The following is a 17,697-nucleotide window of genomic DNA, read 5'->3' on the forward strand; positions in this document are numbered from 1 at the left end:
CACACACACACACACACACACACACACACACACACACACACACACACACACACACACACATACGTAACACACACATACACACACATAGGTAACACAGACATAGGCAACACACACACACACACACACACACACACACACACACACACACACACACACACACACACACAAAGGCAACACTCACACACACAGGTAACACATACACAGGTAACACATACACAGGCAACACACAAACACAGTTTTGACACTGCACCCCCCCAGTCCCTACACGGTGCAGGTGTTGCCTACCCATGATGCCAGTAAGGTGCACGCCAGCGGTCCCGGTCTCAACACCAATGGAGTGCCCGCCTCTCTGCCTGTCGAGTTCACCATCGACGTCAAGGATGCAGGAATGGGGCTGCTTGCTGTGCAGATCACTGTGAGTCCTGTCAATAAAGAGGCCAACAAATACATTTCCTCCCACTATGTCTAAATCAAATCAAATCAAATGTATTTATATAGCCCTTCGTACATCAGCTGATATCTCAAAGTTCTGTACAGAAACCCAGCCTAAAACCTCAAACAGCAAGCAATGCAGGTGTAGAAGGACGGTGGCTAGGAAAAACTCCCTAGAAAGGCCAAAACCTAGGAAGAAACCTAGAGAGGAACCAGGCTATGTGGGGTGGCCAGTCCTCTTCTGGCTGTGCCGGGTGGAGATTATAACAGAACATGGCCAAGATGTTCAAATGTTCTGTTACGGTGAGTGAATGAGGACCCAAAAGCGAATTAACTTAAACAGAGCTTCTTTAATAACCAAACATAGGTAGGCTCAGATAGACCGGCAGATTCCGACAGGACAGGACAAGGTTACAGCAAACATGACGATAGTCTGGTTCAGGCATGAAACACAACAAACAAGAATCCGACAAAGACAGGAGCAGAAACAGAGAGAGATATAGGGACCTAATCAGAGGGAAAAAGGGAACAGGTGGGAAAAGGGGTGGATGAGGTAGTCAGAGGAGACAAGGAACAGCTGGGGGAAAGCGGGGGAGAAAAGGTAACCTAATACGACCAGCAGAGGGAGACAGGGTGAAAGGAAAGGACAGAAAGACACAACATGACAATACATGACAGTACCCCCCCACTCACCGAGCGCCTCCTGGCGCACTCGAGGAGGAAACCTGGCGGCAACGGAGGAAATCCTCGATCAGCGCACGGTCCAGCACGTCCCGAGAGGGAACCCAACTCCTCTCCTCAGGACCGTACCCCTCCCAATCTACGAGGTACTGGTGACCACGGCCCCGAGGACGCATGTCCAAAATCCTGCGGACCCTGTAGATGGGTGCGCCCTCGACAAGGATGGGGGGGGGGGGGGGGAGACGAGCGGGGGCGCGAAGAACGGGCTTGATACAGGAGACATGGAAGACCGGGTGGACGCGACGAAGGTATCGCGGAAGAAGAAGTCGAACTGCGACAGGATTAATGACCCGAGAAATACGGAACGGACCAATGAACCGCGGGGTCAACTTGCGAGAAGCCGTCTTAAGGGGAAGGTTCTGAGTGGAGAGCCAAACTCTCTGACCGCGACAATATCTAGGACTCTTAGTTCAGCCCTCACAGTCTGCGTCCTATAACGGCAAAGTGCAGACCTGACCCTCTTCCAGGTGCGTTGGACAAAAGCCTGAGCGGAGGGGACGCTGGACTCGGCGAACTGAGATGAGAACAGCGGAGGCTGGTACCCGAGGCTACTCTGAAAAGGAGATAGCCCGGTCGCAGACGAAGGAAGCGAGTTGTGGGCGTATTCTGCCCAGGGGAGCTGTTCTGACCAAGACGCAGGGTTGCGAAAAGAAAGACTGCGTAAGATGCGACCAATAGTCTGATTGGCCCGTTCTGCTTGACCGTTAGACTGGGGGTGAAAGCCGGAAGAGAGACTGACGGAAGCCCCAATCAAACGGCAAAACTCCCTCCAAAATTGAGACGTGAATTGCGGACCTCTGTCCGAAACGACGTCTGACGGAAGGCCATGAATTCTGAAAACATTCTCGATGATGATTTGTGCCGTCTCTTTAGCAGAAGGAAGCTTAGCAAGGGGAATGAAATGAGCCGCCTTAGAGAACCTATCGACAACCGTAAGAATAACAGTCTTCCCCGCTGACGAAGGCAGTCCGGTGACAAAATCTAAGGCGATGTGAGACCACGGTCGAGAGGGAATGGGAAGCGGCCTGAGACGGCCGGCAGGAGGAGAGTTACCAGACTTAGTCTGCGCGCAGACCGAACAAGCAGCCACGAAACGACGCGTGTCATGCTCCCGGGTGGGCCACCAAAAACGCTGGCGAATGGAAGCAAGCGTACCCCGAACGCCAGGGTGGCCGGCTAACTTGGCAGAGTGAGCCCACTGAAGAACGGCCAGACGAGTAGGAACGGGAACGAAAAGAAGGTTCCTAGGACAAGCGCGCGGCGACGGAGTGTGAGTGAGCGCTTGCTTTACCTGCCTCTCAATTCCCCAGACAGTCAACCCGACAACACGCCCCTCAGGGAGAATCCCCTCGGGGTCAGTGGAGGCTACTGAAGAACTGAAGAGACGAGATAAAGCATCAGGCTTGGTGTTCTTAGAGCCCGGACGATAAGAAATCACGAACTCGAAACGAGCGAAAAACAGCGCCCAACGCGCCTGACGCGCATTAAGTCGTTTGGCAGAACGGATGTACTCAAGGTTCCTATGGTCAGTCCAAACGACAAAAGGAACGGTCGCCCCCTCCAACCACTGTCGCCATTCGCCTAGGGCTAACCGGATGGCGAGCAGTTCGCGGTTTCCCACATCATAGTACGTTCCGACGGCGACAGGCGATGAGAAAAATACGCGCATGGGTGGACCTTGTCGTCAGAGAGGGAGCGCTGAGAAAGAATGGCTCCCACGCCCACCTCTGACGCGTCAACCTCGACAACGAACTGTCTAGAGACGTCAGGTGTAACAAGGATAGGAGCGGATGTAAAACGATTCTTGAGGAGATCAAAAGCTCCCTGGGCGGAAACGGACCACTTAAAGCACGTCTTGACAGAAGTAAGGGCTGTGAGAGGAGCTGCCACCTGACCGAAATTACGGATGAAACGACGATAGAAGTTCGCGAAGCCGAGAAAGCGCTGCAGCTCGATGCGTGACTTAGGGGCGGGCCAATCAATGACAGCTTGGACCTTAGCGGGATCCATCTTAATGCCTTCAGCGGAAATAACAGAACCGAGAAATGTGACGGAGGAGGCATGAAAAGTGCACTTCTCAGCCTTCACAAAAAGACAATTCTCTAAAAGGCGCTGGAGGACACGTCGAACGTGCTGAACATGAATCTGGAGTGACGGTGAAAAAATCAGGATATCGTCAAGGTAAACGAAAACAAAGATGTTCAGCATGTCTCTCAGGACATCATTGACTAATGCCTGAAAGACAGCTGGAGCGTTAGCGAGGCCGAAAGGAAGAACCCGGTATTCAAAGTGCCCTAACGGAGTGTTAAACGCCGTCTTCCACTCGTCCCCCTCCCTGATGCGCACGAGATGGTAAGCGTTACGAAGGTCCAACTTAGTGAAAAACCTGGCTCCCTGCAGGATCTCGAAGGCTGAAGACATAAGAGGAAGCGGATAACGATTCTTCACTGTTATGTCATTCAGCCCTCGATAATCTATGCAGGGGCGCAGAGACCCGTCCTTCTTCTTGACAAAAAAAACCCCCGCTCCGGCGGGAGAGGAGGAGGGGACTATGGTACCGGCGTCAAGAGCTACAGACAAATAATCCTCGAGAGCCTTACGTTCGGGAGCCGACAGAGAGTATAGTCTACCCCGGGGGGGAGTGGTTCCCGGAAGGAGATCAATACTACAATCATACGACCGGTGTGGAGGAAGAGAGGTGGCCCTGGACCGACTGAACACCGTGCGCAGATCGTGATATTCCTCCGGCACCCCTGTCAAATCACCAGGCTCCTCCTGTGAAGAAGAGACAGAGGAAACAGGAGGGATAGCAGACATTAAACATTTCACATGACAAGAGACGTTCCAGGAGAGGATAGAATTACTAGACCAATTAATGGAAGGATTATGACAAACTAGCCAGGGATGGCCCAAAACAACAGGTGTAAAAGGTGAACGAAAAATTAAAAAAGAAATGGTTTCGCTATGATTACCAGAAACAGTGAGGGTTAAAGGTAGCGTCTCACGCTGAATCCTGGGGAGAGGACTACCATCCAGGGCGAACAAGGCCGTGGACTCCCTTAACTGTCTGAGAGGAATGTCATGTTCCCGAGCCCAGGTCTCGTCCATAAAACAGCCCTCCGCCCCAGAGTCTATTAAGGCACTGCAGGAAGCTGACGAACCGGTCCAGCGTAGATGGACCGACAAGGTAGTGCAGGATCTTGAAGGAGAGACAGGAGTAGTAGCGCTCACCAGTAGCCCTCCGCTTACTGATGAGCTCTGGCTTTTACTGGACATGAAGTGACAAAATGACCAGCAGAACCGCAATAGAGGCGGTTGGTGATTCTCCGTTCCCTCTCCTCAGTCGAGATGCGGATACCTCCCAGCTGCATAGGCTCAGCTCCCGAGCCGGCAGAGGAAGATGGTAGTGATGCGGAGAGGGGGGCAACGGAGAGCGCGAGCTCCTTTCCACGAGCTCGGTGACGAAGATCAACCCGTCGCTCAATGCGAATAGCGAGTTCAATCAAGGAATCCACGCTGGAAGGAACCTCCCGGGAGAGAATCTCATCCTTTACCTCTGCGCGGAGACCCTCCAGAAGACGAGCGAGCAAGGCCGGCTCGTTCCAGCCACTGGAGGCAGCAAGAGTGCGAAACTCAATAGAGTAGTCTGTTATGGATCGATTGCCTTGACATAGGGAAGACAGGGCCCTGGAAGCCTCCTCCCCAAAAACAGATCGATCAAAAACCCGTATCATCTCCTCCTTAAAGTCCTGATACTGGTTAGTACACTCAGCCCTTGCCTCCCAGATTGCCGTGCCCCACTCACGAGCCCGTCCAGTAAGGAGAGATATGACGTAGGCGACACGAGCAGTGCTCCTGGCGTAAGTGTTGGGCTGGAGAGAAAACACAATATCACACTGGGTGAGGAACGAGCGGCATTCAGTGGGCTCCCCAGAGTAACACGGCGGGTTATTGATTCTGGGCTCCGGAGATTCGAAAGCCCTGGAAGTGGCCGGTGGATCGAGGCAGAGATGGTGAACCTGTTCTGTGAGGTTGGAGACTTGGGTGGCCAGGGTCTCAACGGCATGTCGAGCAGCAGACAATTCCTGCTCGTGTCTGCCTAGCATCGCTCCCTGGATCCCGACGGCTGAGTGGAGAGGATCCGAAGTCGCTGGGTCCATTCTTGGTCGGATTCTTCTGTTACGGTGAGTGAATGAGGACCCAAAAGCGAATTAACTTAAACAGAGCTTCTTTAATAACCAAACATAGGTAGGCTCAGATAGACCGGCAGATTCCGACAGGACAGGACAAGGTTACAGCAAACATGACGATAGTCTGGTTCAGGCATGAAACACAACAAACAAGAATCCGACAAAGACAAAGACAGGAGCAGAAACAGAGAGAGATATAGGGACCTAATCAGAGGGAAAAAGGGAACAGGTGGGAAAAGGGGTGGATGAGGTAGTCAGAGGAGACAAGGAACAGCTGGGGGAAAGCGGGGGAGAAAAGGTAACCTAATACGACCAGCAGAGGGAGACAGGGTGAAAGGAAAGGACAGAAAGACACAACATGACAATACATGACATGTTCATAAATGACCAGCATGGTCGAATAATATTAAGGCAGAACAGTTGAAACTGGAGCAGCAGCACAGCCAGGTGGACTGGGGACAGCAAGGAGTCATCATGTCAGGTAGTCCTGGGGCATGGTCCTAGGGCTCAGGTCCTCCGAGAGAGAGAAAGAATGAAGGAGAGAATTAAAGAACGCACACCTAGATTCACACAGGACACCGAATAGGACAGGAGAAGTACTCCAGATATAACAAACTGAACCTAGCCCCCCGACACATAAACTACTACTGCAGCATAAATACTGGAGGCTGAGACAGGAGGGGTCAGGAGACACTGTGGCCCACTCCAAGGACACCCCCGGACAGGGCCAAACAGGAAGGATATAACCCCACCCACTTTGCCAAAGCACAGCCCCCACACCACTAGAGGGATATCTTCAACCACCAACTTACCATCCTGAGACAAGGCTGAGTATAGCCCACAAAGACCTCCGCCACGGCACAACCCAAAGGGGGGGGGGGGGGGGGGGGTCACATCAGTGACTCAACCCACTCAGGTGACGCACCCCCTCCAGGGACGGCATGAGAGAGCCCCAGTAAGCCAGTGACTCAGCCCCTGTAATAGGGTTAGAGGCAGAGAATCCCAGTGGAAAGAGGGGAACCGGCCAGGCAGAGACAGCAAGGGCGGTTCGTTGCTCCAGAGCCTTTCCGTTCACCCTCCCACTCCTGGGCCAGACTACACTCAATCATATGACCCACTGAAGAGATGAGTCTTCAGTAGAGACTTAAAGGTTGAGACCGAGTTTGCGTCTCTGACATGGGTAGGCAGACCGTTCCATAAAAATGGAGCTCTATAGGAGAAAGCCCTGCCTCCAGCTGTTTGCTTAGAAATTCTAGGGACAATTAGGAGGCCTGCGTCTTGTGACCGTAGCGTACGTGTAGGTATGTACGGCAGGACCAAATCAGAGAGATAGGTAGGAGCAAGCCCATGTAATGCTTTGTAGGTTAGCAGTAAAACCTTGAAATCAGCCCTTGCTTTGACAGGAAGCCAGTGTAGATAGGCTAGCACTGGAGTAATATGATCAATTTTTTTGGTTCTAGTCAGGATTCTAGCAGCCGTATTTAGCACTAACTGAAGTTTATTTAGTGCTTTATCCAGGTAGCTGGAAAGTAGAGCATTGCAGTAGTCTAACCTAGAAGTGACAAAAGCATGGATTAATTTTTCTGCATCATTTTTGGACAGAAAGTTTCTGATTTTTGCAATGTTACGTAGATGGAAAAAAGCTGTCCTTGAAATTGTCTTGATATGTTCTTCAAAAGAGAGATCAGGGTCCAGAGTAACGCCGAGGTCCTTCACAGTTTTATTTGAGACGACTGTACAACCATTAAGATTAATTGTCAGATTCAACAGAAGATCTCTTTGTTTCTTGGGACCTAGAACAAGCATCTCTGTTTTGTCTGAGTTTAAAAGTAGAAAGTTTGCAGCCATCCACTTCCTTATGTCTGAAACACATTCTTCTAGCAAGGGCAATTTTGGGGCTTCACCATGTTTAATTGAAATGTACAGCTGTGTGTCATCCGCATAGCAGTGAAAGTTAACATTATGTTTTCGAATAACATCCCCAAGAGGTAAAATATATAGTGAAAACAATAGTGGTCCTAAAACGGAACCTTGAGGAAAACCCAAATTTACAGTTGATTTGTCAGAGGACAAACTATTCACAGAGACAAACTGATATCTTTCCGACAGATAAGATCTAAACCAGGTCAGAACTTGTCCGTGTAGACCAATTTGGGTTTCCAATCTCTCCAAAAGAATGTGGTGATCGATGGTATCAAAAGCAGCACTAAGGTCTAGGAGCACGAGGACAGATGCAGAGCCTCGGTCAGATGCCATTAAAATGTAATTTACCGTGTCTAAGAGGCCTAACCTACCAATACATCTATTCCCAATATGTCTAAGAGTCCTAACCTACCAATACATCTACTCCCACTATGTCTAAATCCTAACCTAACAATACATCTACTCCCACTATGTCTAAGAGTCCTAACCTACCAATACATCTACTCCCACTATGTCTACATCCTAACCTACCAATACATCTACTCCCACTATGTCTAAGAGTCCTAACCTACCAATACATCTACTCCCACTATGTCTAAGAGTCCTAACCTACCAATACACCTACTCCCACTATGTCTAAGAGTCCTAACCTACCAATACATCTACTCCCACTATGTCTAAGAGTCCTAACCTACCAATACATCTACTCCCACTATGTCTAAGAGTCCTAACCTACCAATACACCTACTCCCACTATGTCTAAGAGTCCTAACCTACCAATACATCTAAACCCACCATGTCTAAGAGTCCTAACCTACCAATACATCTACTCCCACTATGTATAAGAGTCCTAACCTACCAATACATCTACTCCCACTATGTCTAAGAGTCCTAACCTACCAATACATCTACTCCCACTATGTCTAAGGGTCCTAACCTACCAATACATCTACTCCCACTATGTCTAAGAGTCCTAACCTACCAATACATCTACTCCCACTATGTCTAAGAGTCCTAACCTACCAATACATCTACTCCCACTATGTCTACATCCTAACCTACCAATACATCTACTCCCACTATGTCTAAGAGTCCTAACCTACCAATACATCTACTCCCACTATGTCTAAGAGTCCTAACCTACCAATACATCTACTCCCACTATGTCTACATCCTAACCTACCAATACATCTACTCCCACTATGTCTATGAGTCCTAACCTACCAATACATCTAATCCCACTATGTCTAAGAGTCCTAACCTACCAATACATCTACTCCCACTATGTATAAGAGTCCTAACCTACCAATACATCTACTCCCACTATGTCTAAGAGTCCTAACCTACCAATACATCTACTCCCACTATGTCTAAGAGTCCTATCCTACCAATAGATCTACTCCCACTATGTCTAAGAGTCCTAACCTACCAATACATCTACTCCCACTATGTCTACATCCTAACCTACCAATACATCTACTCCCACTATGTCTAAGAGTCCTAACCTACCAATACATCTACTCCCACTATGTCTAAGAGTCCTAACCTACCAATAAATCTACTCCCACTATGTCTAAGAGTCCTATCCTACCAATACATCTACTCCCACTATGTCTACATCCTAACCTACCAATACATCTACTCCCACTATGTCTAAGAGTCCTAACCTACCAATACATCTACTCCCACTATGTCTACATCCTAACCTACCAATACATCTACTCCCACTATGTCTAAGAGTCCTCACCTACCAATACATCTAATCCCACTATGTCTAAGAGTCCTATCCTACCAATACATCTACTCCCAATATGTCTAAGATTCCTAACCTACCAATACATCTACTCCCACTATGTCTAAGAGTCCTAACCTACCAATACATCTAATCCCACTATGTCTAAGAGTCCTAACCTACCAATACATCTACTCAAACTATGTCTACATCCTAACCTACCAATACATCTACTCCCACTATGTCTAAGAGTCCTAACCTGCCAATACATCTAATCCCACTACGTCTACATCCTAACCTACCAATACATCTACTCCCACTATGTCTAAGAGTCCTAACCTACCAATACATCTACTCCCACTATGTCTAAGAGTCCTAACCTACCAATACATCTACTCCCACTATATCTAAGAGCCCTATCCTACCAATAGATCTACTCCCACTATGTCTAAGAGTCCTAACCTACCAATACATCTACTCCCACTATGTCTACATCCTAACCTACCAATACATCTACTCCCACTATGTCTAAGAGTCCTAACCTACCAATACATCTACTCCCACTATGTCTAAGAGTCCTAACCTACCAATAAATCTACTCCCACTATGTCTAAGAGTCCTATCCTACCAATACATCTACTCCCACTATGTCTACATCCTAACCTACCAATACATCTACTCCCACTATGTCTAAGAGTCCTAACCTACCAATACATCTACTCCCACTATGTCTACATCCTAACCTACCAATACATCTACTCCCACTATGTCTAAGAGTCCTCACCTACCAATACATCTAATCCCACTATGTCTAAGAGTCCTATCCTACCAATACATCTACTCCCAATATGTCTAAGATTCCTAACCTACCAATACATCTACTCCCACTATGTCTAAGAGTCCTAACCTACCAATACATCTACTCCCACTATGTCTAAGAGTCCTAACCTACCAATACATCTAATCCCACTATGTCTAAGAGTCCTAACCTACCAATACATCTACTCCCACTATGTCTACATCCTAACCTACCAATACATCTACTCCCACTATGTCTAAGAGTCCTAACCTGCCAATACATCTAATCCCACTACGTCTACATCCTAACCTACCAATACATCTACTCCCACTATGTCTAAGAGTCCTAACCTACCAATACATCTACTCCCACTATGTCTAAGAGTCCTAACCTACCAATACATCTACTCCCACTATATCTAAGAGCCCTATCCTACCAATACATCTACTCCCACTATGTCTAAGAGTCCTAACCTACCAATACATCTACTCCCACTATGTCTACATCCTAACCTACCAATACATCTACTCCCACTATGTCTAAGAGTCCTAACCTACCAATACATCTACTCCCACTATGTCTAAGAGTCCTAACCTACCAATACATCTACTCCCACTATGTCTACATCCTAACCTACCAATACATCTACTCCCACTATGTCTAAGAGTCCTAACCTACCAATACATCTACTCCCACTATGTCTAAGAGTCCTATCCTACCAATACATCTACTCCCACTATGTCTACATCCTAACCTACCAATACATCTACTCCCACTATGTCTAAGAGTCCTAACCTACCAATACATCTACTCCCACTATGTCTAAGAGTCCTAACCTACCAATACATCTACTCCCACTATGTCTAAGAGTCCTAACCTACCAATACATCTACTCCCACTATATCTAAGAGCCCTATCCTACCAATACATCTACTCCCACTATGTCTAAGAGTCCTAACCTACCAATACATCTACTCCCACTATGTCTACATCCTAACCTACCAATACATCTACTCCCACTATGTCTAAGAGTCCTAACCTACCAATACATCTACTCCCACTATGTCTAAGAGTCCTAACCTACCAATACATCTACTCCCACTATGTCTAAGAGTCCTAACCTACCAATACATCTACTCCCACTATGTCTAAGAGTCCTAACCTACCAATACATCTACTCCCACTATGTCTACATCCTAACCTACCAATACATCTACTCCCACTATGTCTAAGAGTCCTAACCTACCAATACATCTACTCCCACTATGTCTAAGAGTCCTATCCTACCAATACATCTACTCCCACTATGTCTACATCCTAACCTACCAATACATCTATTCCCACTATGTCTAAGAGTCCTAACCTACCAATACATCTACTCCCACTATGTCTAAGAGTCCTAACCTACCAATACATCTACTCCCACTATGTCTAAGAGTCCTAACCTACCAATACATCTACTCCCACTATGTCTAAGAGTCCTAACCTACCAATACATCTACTCCCACTATGTCTACATCCTAACCTACCAATACATCTACTCCCACTATGTCTAAGAGTCCTAACCTACCAATACATCTACTCCCACTATGTCTACATCCTAACCTACCAATACATCTACTCCCACTATGTCTAAGAGTCCTAACCTGCCAATACATCTAATCCCGCTATGTCTACATCCTAACCTACCAATACATCTACTCCCACTATGTCTAAGAGTCCTAACCTACCAATACATCTACTCCCACTATGTCTAAGAGTCCTAACCTACCAATACATCTACTCCCACTATGTCTAAGAGTCCTATCCTACCAATACATCTACTCCCACTATGTCTACATCCTAACCTACCAATACATCTACTCCCACTATGTCTAAGAGTCCTAACCTACCAATACATCTACTCCCACTATGTCTAAGAGTCCTATCCTACCAATACATCTACTCCCACTATGTCTACATCCTAACCTACCAATACATCTACTCCCACTATGTCTAAGAGTCCTAACCTACCAATACATCTACTCCCACTATGTCTACATCCTAACCTACCAATACATCTACTCCCACTATGTCTAAGAGTCCTAACCTACCAATACATCTACTCCCACCATGTCTAAGAGTCCTATCCTACCAATACATCTACTCCCACTATGTCTACATCCTAACCTACCAATACATCTAATCCCACTATGTCTAAGAGTCCTAACCTACCAATACATCTACTCCCACTATGTCTAAGAGTCCTAACCTACCAATACATCTACTCCCACTATGTCTAAGAGTCCTAACCTACCAATACATCTAATCCCACTATGTCTAAGAGTCCTAACCTTCCAATACATCTACTCCCACTATGTCTAAGAGTCCTATCCTACCAATACATCTAATCCCACTATGTCTACATCCTAACCTACCAATACATCTACTCCCACTATGTCTAAGAGTCCTAACCTACCAATACATCTACTCCCACTATGTCTAAGAGTCCTAACCTACCAATACATCTACTCCCACTATGTCTAAGAGTCCTATCCTACCAATACATCTACTCCCACTATGTCTAAGAGTCCTAACCTACCAATACATCTACTCCCACTATGTCTAAGAGTCCTATCCTACCAATACATCTACTCCCACTATGTCTACATCCTAACCTACCAATACATCTACTCCCACTATGTCTAAGAGTCCTAACCTACCAATACATCTACTCCCACTATGTCTAAGAGTCCTAACCTACCAATACATCTAATCCCACTATGTCTAAGAGTCCTAACCTTCCAATACATCTACTCCCACTATGTCTAAGAGTCCTATCCTACCAATACATCTACTCCCACTATGTCTACATCCTAACCTACCAATACATCTACTCCCACTATGTCTAAGAGTCCTAACCTGCCAATACATCTAATCCCACTATGTCTACATCCTAACCTACCAATACATCTACTCCCACTATGTCTAAGAGTCCTAACCTACCAATACATCTACTCCCACTATGTCTAAGAGTCCTAACCTACCAATACATCTACTCCCACTATGTCTAAGAGTCCTATCCTACCAATACATCTACTCCCACTATGTCTAAGAGTCCTAACCTACCAATACATCTACTCCCACTATGTCTAAGAGTCCTATCCTACCAATACATCTACTCCCACTATGTCTACATCCTAACCTACCAATACATCTACTCCCACTATGTCTAAGAGTCCTAACCTGCCAATACATCTATTCCCACTATGTCTACATCCTAACCTACCAATACATCTACTCCCACTATGTCTAAGAGTCCTAACCTACCAATACATCTACTCCCACTATGTCTAAGAGTCCTAACCTACCAATACATCTACTCCCACTATGTCTAAGAGTCCTAACCTACCAATACATCTACTCCCACTATGTCTAAGAGTCCTAACCTACCAATACATCTAGTCCCACTATGTCTAAGAGTCCTAGCCTACCAATACATCTACTCCCACTATGTCTAAGAGTCCTAACCTACCAATACATCTACTCCCACTATGTCTAAGAGTCCTAACCTACCAATACATCTACTCCCACTATGTCTAAGAGTCCTATCCTACCAATACATCTACTCCCACTATGTCTACATCCTAACCTACCAATACATCTACTCCCACTATGTCTAAGAGTCCTAACCTACCAATACATCTACTCCCACTATGTCTAAGAGTCCTATCCTACCAATACATCTACTCCCACCATGTCTACATCCTAACCTACCAATACATCTACTCCCACTATGTCTAAGAGTCCTAACCTACCAATACATCTACTCCCACTATGTCTAAGAGTCCTAACCTACCAATACATCTAGTCCCACTATGTCTAAGAGTCCTAACCTACCAATACATCTACTCCCACTATGTCTAAGAGTCCTAACCTACCAATACATCTACTCCCACTATGTCTAAGAGTCCTAACCTACCAATACATCTACTCCCACTATGTCTAAGAGTCCTAACCTACCAATACATCTACTCCCACTATGTCTAAGAGTCCTAACCTACCAATACATGGGGCGGCAGGGTAGCCTAGTGGTTAGAGCGTTGGACTAGTAACCGGAAGGTTGCGAGTTCAAACCCCCGAGCTGACAAGGTACAAATCTGTCGTTCTGCCCCTGAACAGGCAGTTAACCCACTGTTCCCAGGCCGTCATTGAAAATAAGAATTTGTTCTTAACTGACTTGCCTGGTTAAATAAAGGTAAAAATAAAAAAAAATAAATACATCTAATCCCACTATGTCTAAGAGTCCTAACCTACCAATACATCTAATCCCACTATGTCTACATCCTAACCTACCAGTACATCTACTCCCACTATATCTAAGAGTCCTAACCTACCAATACATCTACTCCCACTATGTCTACATCCTAACCTACCAATACATCTACTCCCACTATGTCTAAGAGTCCTAACCTACCAATACATCTACTCCCACTATGTCTAAGAGTCCTAACCTACCAATACATCTACTCCCACTATGTCTAAGAGTCCTAACCTACCAATACATCTACTCCCACTATGTCTAAGAGTCCTAACCTACCAATACATATAATCCCACTATGTCTGAGTCCTAACCTACCAATACATCTAATCCCACTGTATTTAAGGGTTTTAGCCAGGTGTAGGAGATGGTATGCTTACCAAGGTTATGGGCGGGCTAGCCTATAGTGTGTCTGTCTCATCTTCATGGTGACCTCATCTGTCGGACTGTTTCGATGTAATCTGACTGTCTGTTTCCATGGTGACTGTCTCCAGGACCCAGAGGGGAAGCCTAAGAAGGCCAGTGTCTGTGACAACCAGGACGGGACCTATCTGGTATCATATGTACCTGACATGGTGGGTCGTTACACCGTGCTGATAAAGTATGGAGGGGACGAGATCCCTTACTCCCCGTACCACGTCAGGGCTCTACCTAATGGAGACGCCAGCAAGTGTACCGTCACAGGTAGGACACACCGATTGTACGTAACTGTATTGATTGATTATTTGTGCATTAGTGTGCCCTCCACCCCACATACACATACCACATACACTCCCTTCCTACTACCTTCCTCCTCCCCTCCTCATCCCCCTCCTCCCTTCCTCCTCCCTTCCTCCTCCCTCCTTTCCTCCCCTTCTCCTCCCTTCCTCCTCCCCTCCTCACCCCTCTCCTCCCTTCCTCCTCCCTTCCTCCTCCCCTCCTCCCCTCCTCCTCCCCTCCTCCCTTCCTCCTCCCCTCCTCCTCCCTACCTCCTCCTCCTCTTCACCCACCCACCTCACCCCCCTCCTCCCTTCCTCCTCCCTTCCTCCTACCCTCCTCCCTTCCTCCTACCTCCCCTCCCCTGCTCCTCCACTCCTCCTCCCCTCCTTCACTCCTCCTTCACATTTGCTTCCTCCTCCCCCTTCTCCCTTCCTCCTCCCCTCCTCCTCCCCTCCTCCCTTCTTCCTCCCCTCCTCCTCCCCTCCTCCTCCCCTCCTCCTCCCCTCCTTCACTCCTCCTCCCTCCCCTCCTCCACTCCTCCTCCTCCCCTCCTCACCCCCCTCCTCCTTTCCTCCTCCCTCCCCTCCACTCCTCCTCCCCTCCTTCCTCCTCCCCTCCTTCCTCCTCCACTCCTCCTCCACATTTGCTTCATCCCTCCGTTTGGAGCACCAGTTGTTGCCTCTCATTGTTTTTGTCACTGTTTCGCTCCCCTGCTTCCACCCTTCTCTTTCTCAGTGTCAATCGTAGGCCACTGCCTGGGTAAGAACACTTAGATGGTATATCCACGAGTCTGGTCTGGTCTAGTTCCGTCTCTGGGTAAGAACACTTAGATGGTATATATCCACGAGTCTGGTCTGGTCTAGTTCCGTCTCTGGGTAAGAACACTTAGATGGTATATATCCACGAGTCTGGTCTGGTCTAGTTCTGTCTCTGGGTAAGAACACTTAGATGGTATATCCACGAGTCTGGTCTGGTCTGGTTCCGTCTCTGGGTAAGAACACTTAGATGGTATATCCACGAGTCTGGTCTGGTCTGGTTCCGTCTCTGGGTAAGAACACTTAGATGGTATATCCACGAGTCTGGTCTGGTCTGGTTCCGTCTCTGGGTAAGAACACTTAGATGGTATATCCACGAGTCTGGTCTGGTCTGGTTCCGTCTCTGGGTAAGAACACTTAGATGGTATATCCATGAGTCTGGTCTGGTCTGGTTCCGTCTCTGGGTAAGAACACTTAGATGGTATATATCCACAAGTCTGGTCTGGTTCCGTCTCTGGGTAAGAACACTTAGATGGTATATATCCACAAGTCTGGTCTGGTCTGGTTCCGTCTCTGGGTAAGAACACTTAGATGGTATATCCACGAGTCTGGTCTGGTCTGGTTCCGTCTCTGGGTAAGAACACTTAGATGGTATATATCCACAAGTCTGGTCTGGTCTGGTTCCGTCTCTGGGTAAGAACACTTAGATGGTATATATCCACGAGTCTGGTCTGGTCTGGTTCCGTCTCTGGGTAAGAACACTTAGATGGTATATCCACGAGTCTGGTCTGGTTCCGTCTCTGGATAAGAACACTTAGATGGTATATATCCACGAGTCTGGTCTGGTCTGGTTCCGTCTCTGGGTAAGAACACTTAGATGGTATATATCCACGAGTCTGGTCTGGTCTGGTTCTGTCTCTGGGTAAGAACACTTAGATGGTATATCCACGAGTCTGGTCTGGTCTGGTTCCGTCTCTGGATAAGAACACTTAGATGGTATATATCCACGAGTCTGGTCTGGTCTGGTTCTGTCTCTGGGTAAGAACACTTAGATGGTATATCCACGAGTCTGGTCTGGTCTGGTTCCGTCTCTGGGTAAGAACACTTAGATGGTATATATCCACGAGTCTGGTCTGGTCTGGTTCCGTCTCTGGGTAAGAACACTTAGATGGTATATATCCACGAGTCTGGTCTGGTCTGGTTCCGTCTCTGGGTAAGAACACTTAGAAGATAGATCCACTAGTCTGGTCTGGTCTGGTTCCGTCTCTGGGTAAGAACACTTAGATCATCAAATCAAATCAAATGTATTTATATAGCCCTTACATCAGCTGATATCTCAAAGGGCTGTACAGAAACCCAGCCTAAAACCCCAAACAGCAAGCAATGCAGGTGAAGAAGCACAGTGGCTAGGAAAAACTCCCTAGAAAGGCCAAAACCTAGGAAGAAACCTAGAGAGGAACCAGGCTATGAGGGGTGTCCAGTCCTCTTCTGGCTGTGCCGGGTGGAGATTATAACAGAACATGGCCAAGATGTTCAAATGTTCATAAATGACCAGCATGGTCCAATAATAATAAGGCAGAACAGTTGAAACTAGAGCAGCAGCACGGCCAGGTGGACTGGGGACAGCAAGGAGTCATCATGTCAGGTAGTCTTGAGGCATGGTCCTAGGGCTCAGGTCCTCCGAGAGAGAGAAAGAAAGAGAGAAAGAGAGAATTAGAGAGAGCACACTTAAATTCACACAGGACACCGAATAGGACAGGAGAAGTACTCCAGATATAACAAACTGACCCTAGCCCCCCGACACATAAACTACTGCAGCATAAATACTGGAGGCTGAGACAGGAGGGGTCAGGAGACACTGTGGCCCCATCCGAGGACACCCCCGGATGGGAGAACTTGCACAATTGGTGGCTGACTAAATACTTTTTTGCCCCACTGTATATCAACGAATTGGCGAGACCTGTAACTTCTTCTTTAAGAGGCTCCTCTGTCCTCCACTTGTTACCTGTATTAATGGCACCTGTTTGAACTTGTTGTCAGTATAAAAGACACCTGTCCAGAACCTCAAATAGTCACACTCCAAACTCCACTATGGCCAAGACCAAAGAGCTGTCAAAGGACACCAG

General features: G+C 47.2%; 1 protein-coding gene across 2 annotated transcripts in view; it reads left to right on the forward strand.

Annotated features, from left to right (window-relative positions):
* Window positions 1–17,697, forward strand: part of LOC110516429 (filamin-A) — a 179,143-nt gene that overhangs the window by 90,378 nt on the left and 71,068 nt on the right. For both annotated transcript variants that reach the window (XM_036989132.1, XM_036989133.1), the window contains exons 27-28: window positions 259–415; window positions 14,612–14,801. In XM_036989132.1, the coding sequence (XP_036845027.1) occupies window positions 259–415; window positions 14,612–14,801 (347 nt within the window). The remainder of the gene's footprint in view (window positions 1–258; window positions 416–14,611; window positions 14,802–17,697) is intronic.

Source organism: Oncorhynchus mykiss, chromosome 9, assembly GCF_013265735.2.
Source record: "Oncorhynchus mykiss isolate Arlee chromosome 9, USDA_OmykA_1.1, whole genome shotgun sequence".
Taxonomy (NCBI): Eukaryota; Metazoa; Chordata; class Actinopteri; order Salmoniformes; family Salmonidae; genus Oncorhynchus; species Oncorhynchus mykiss.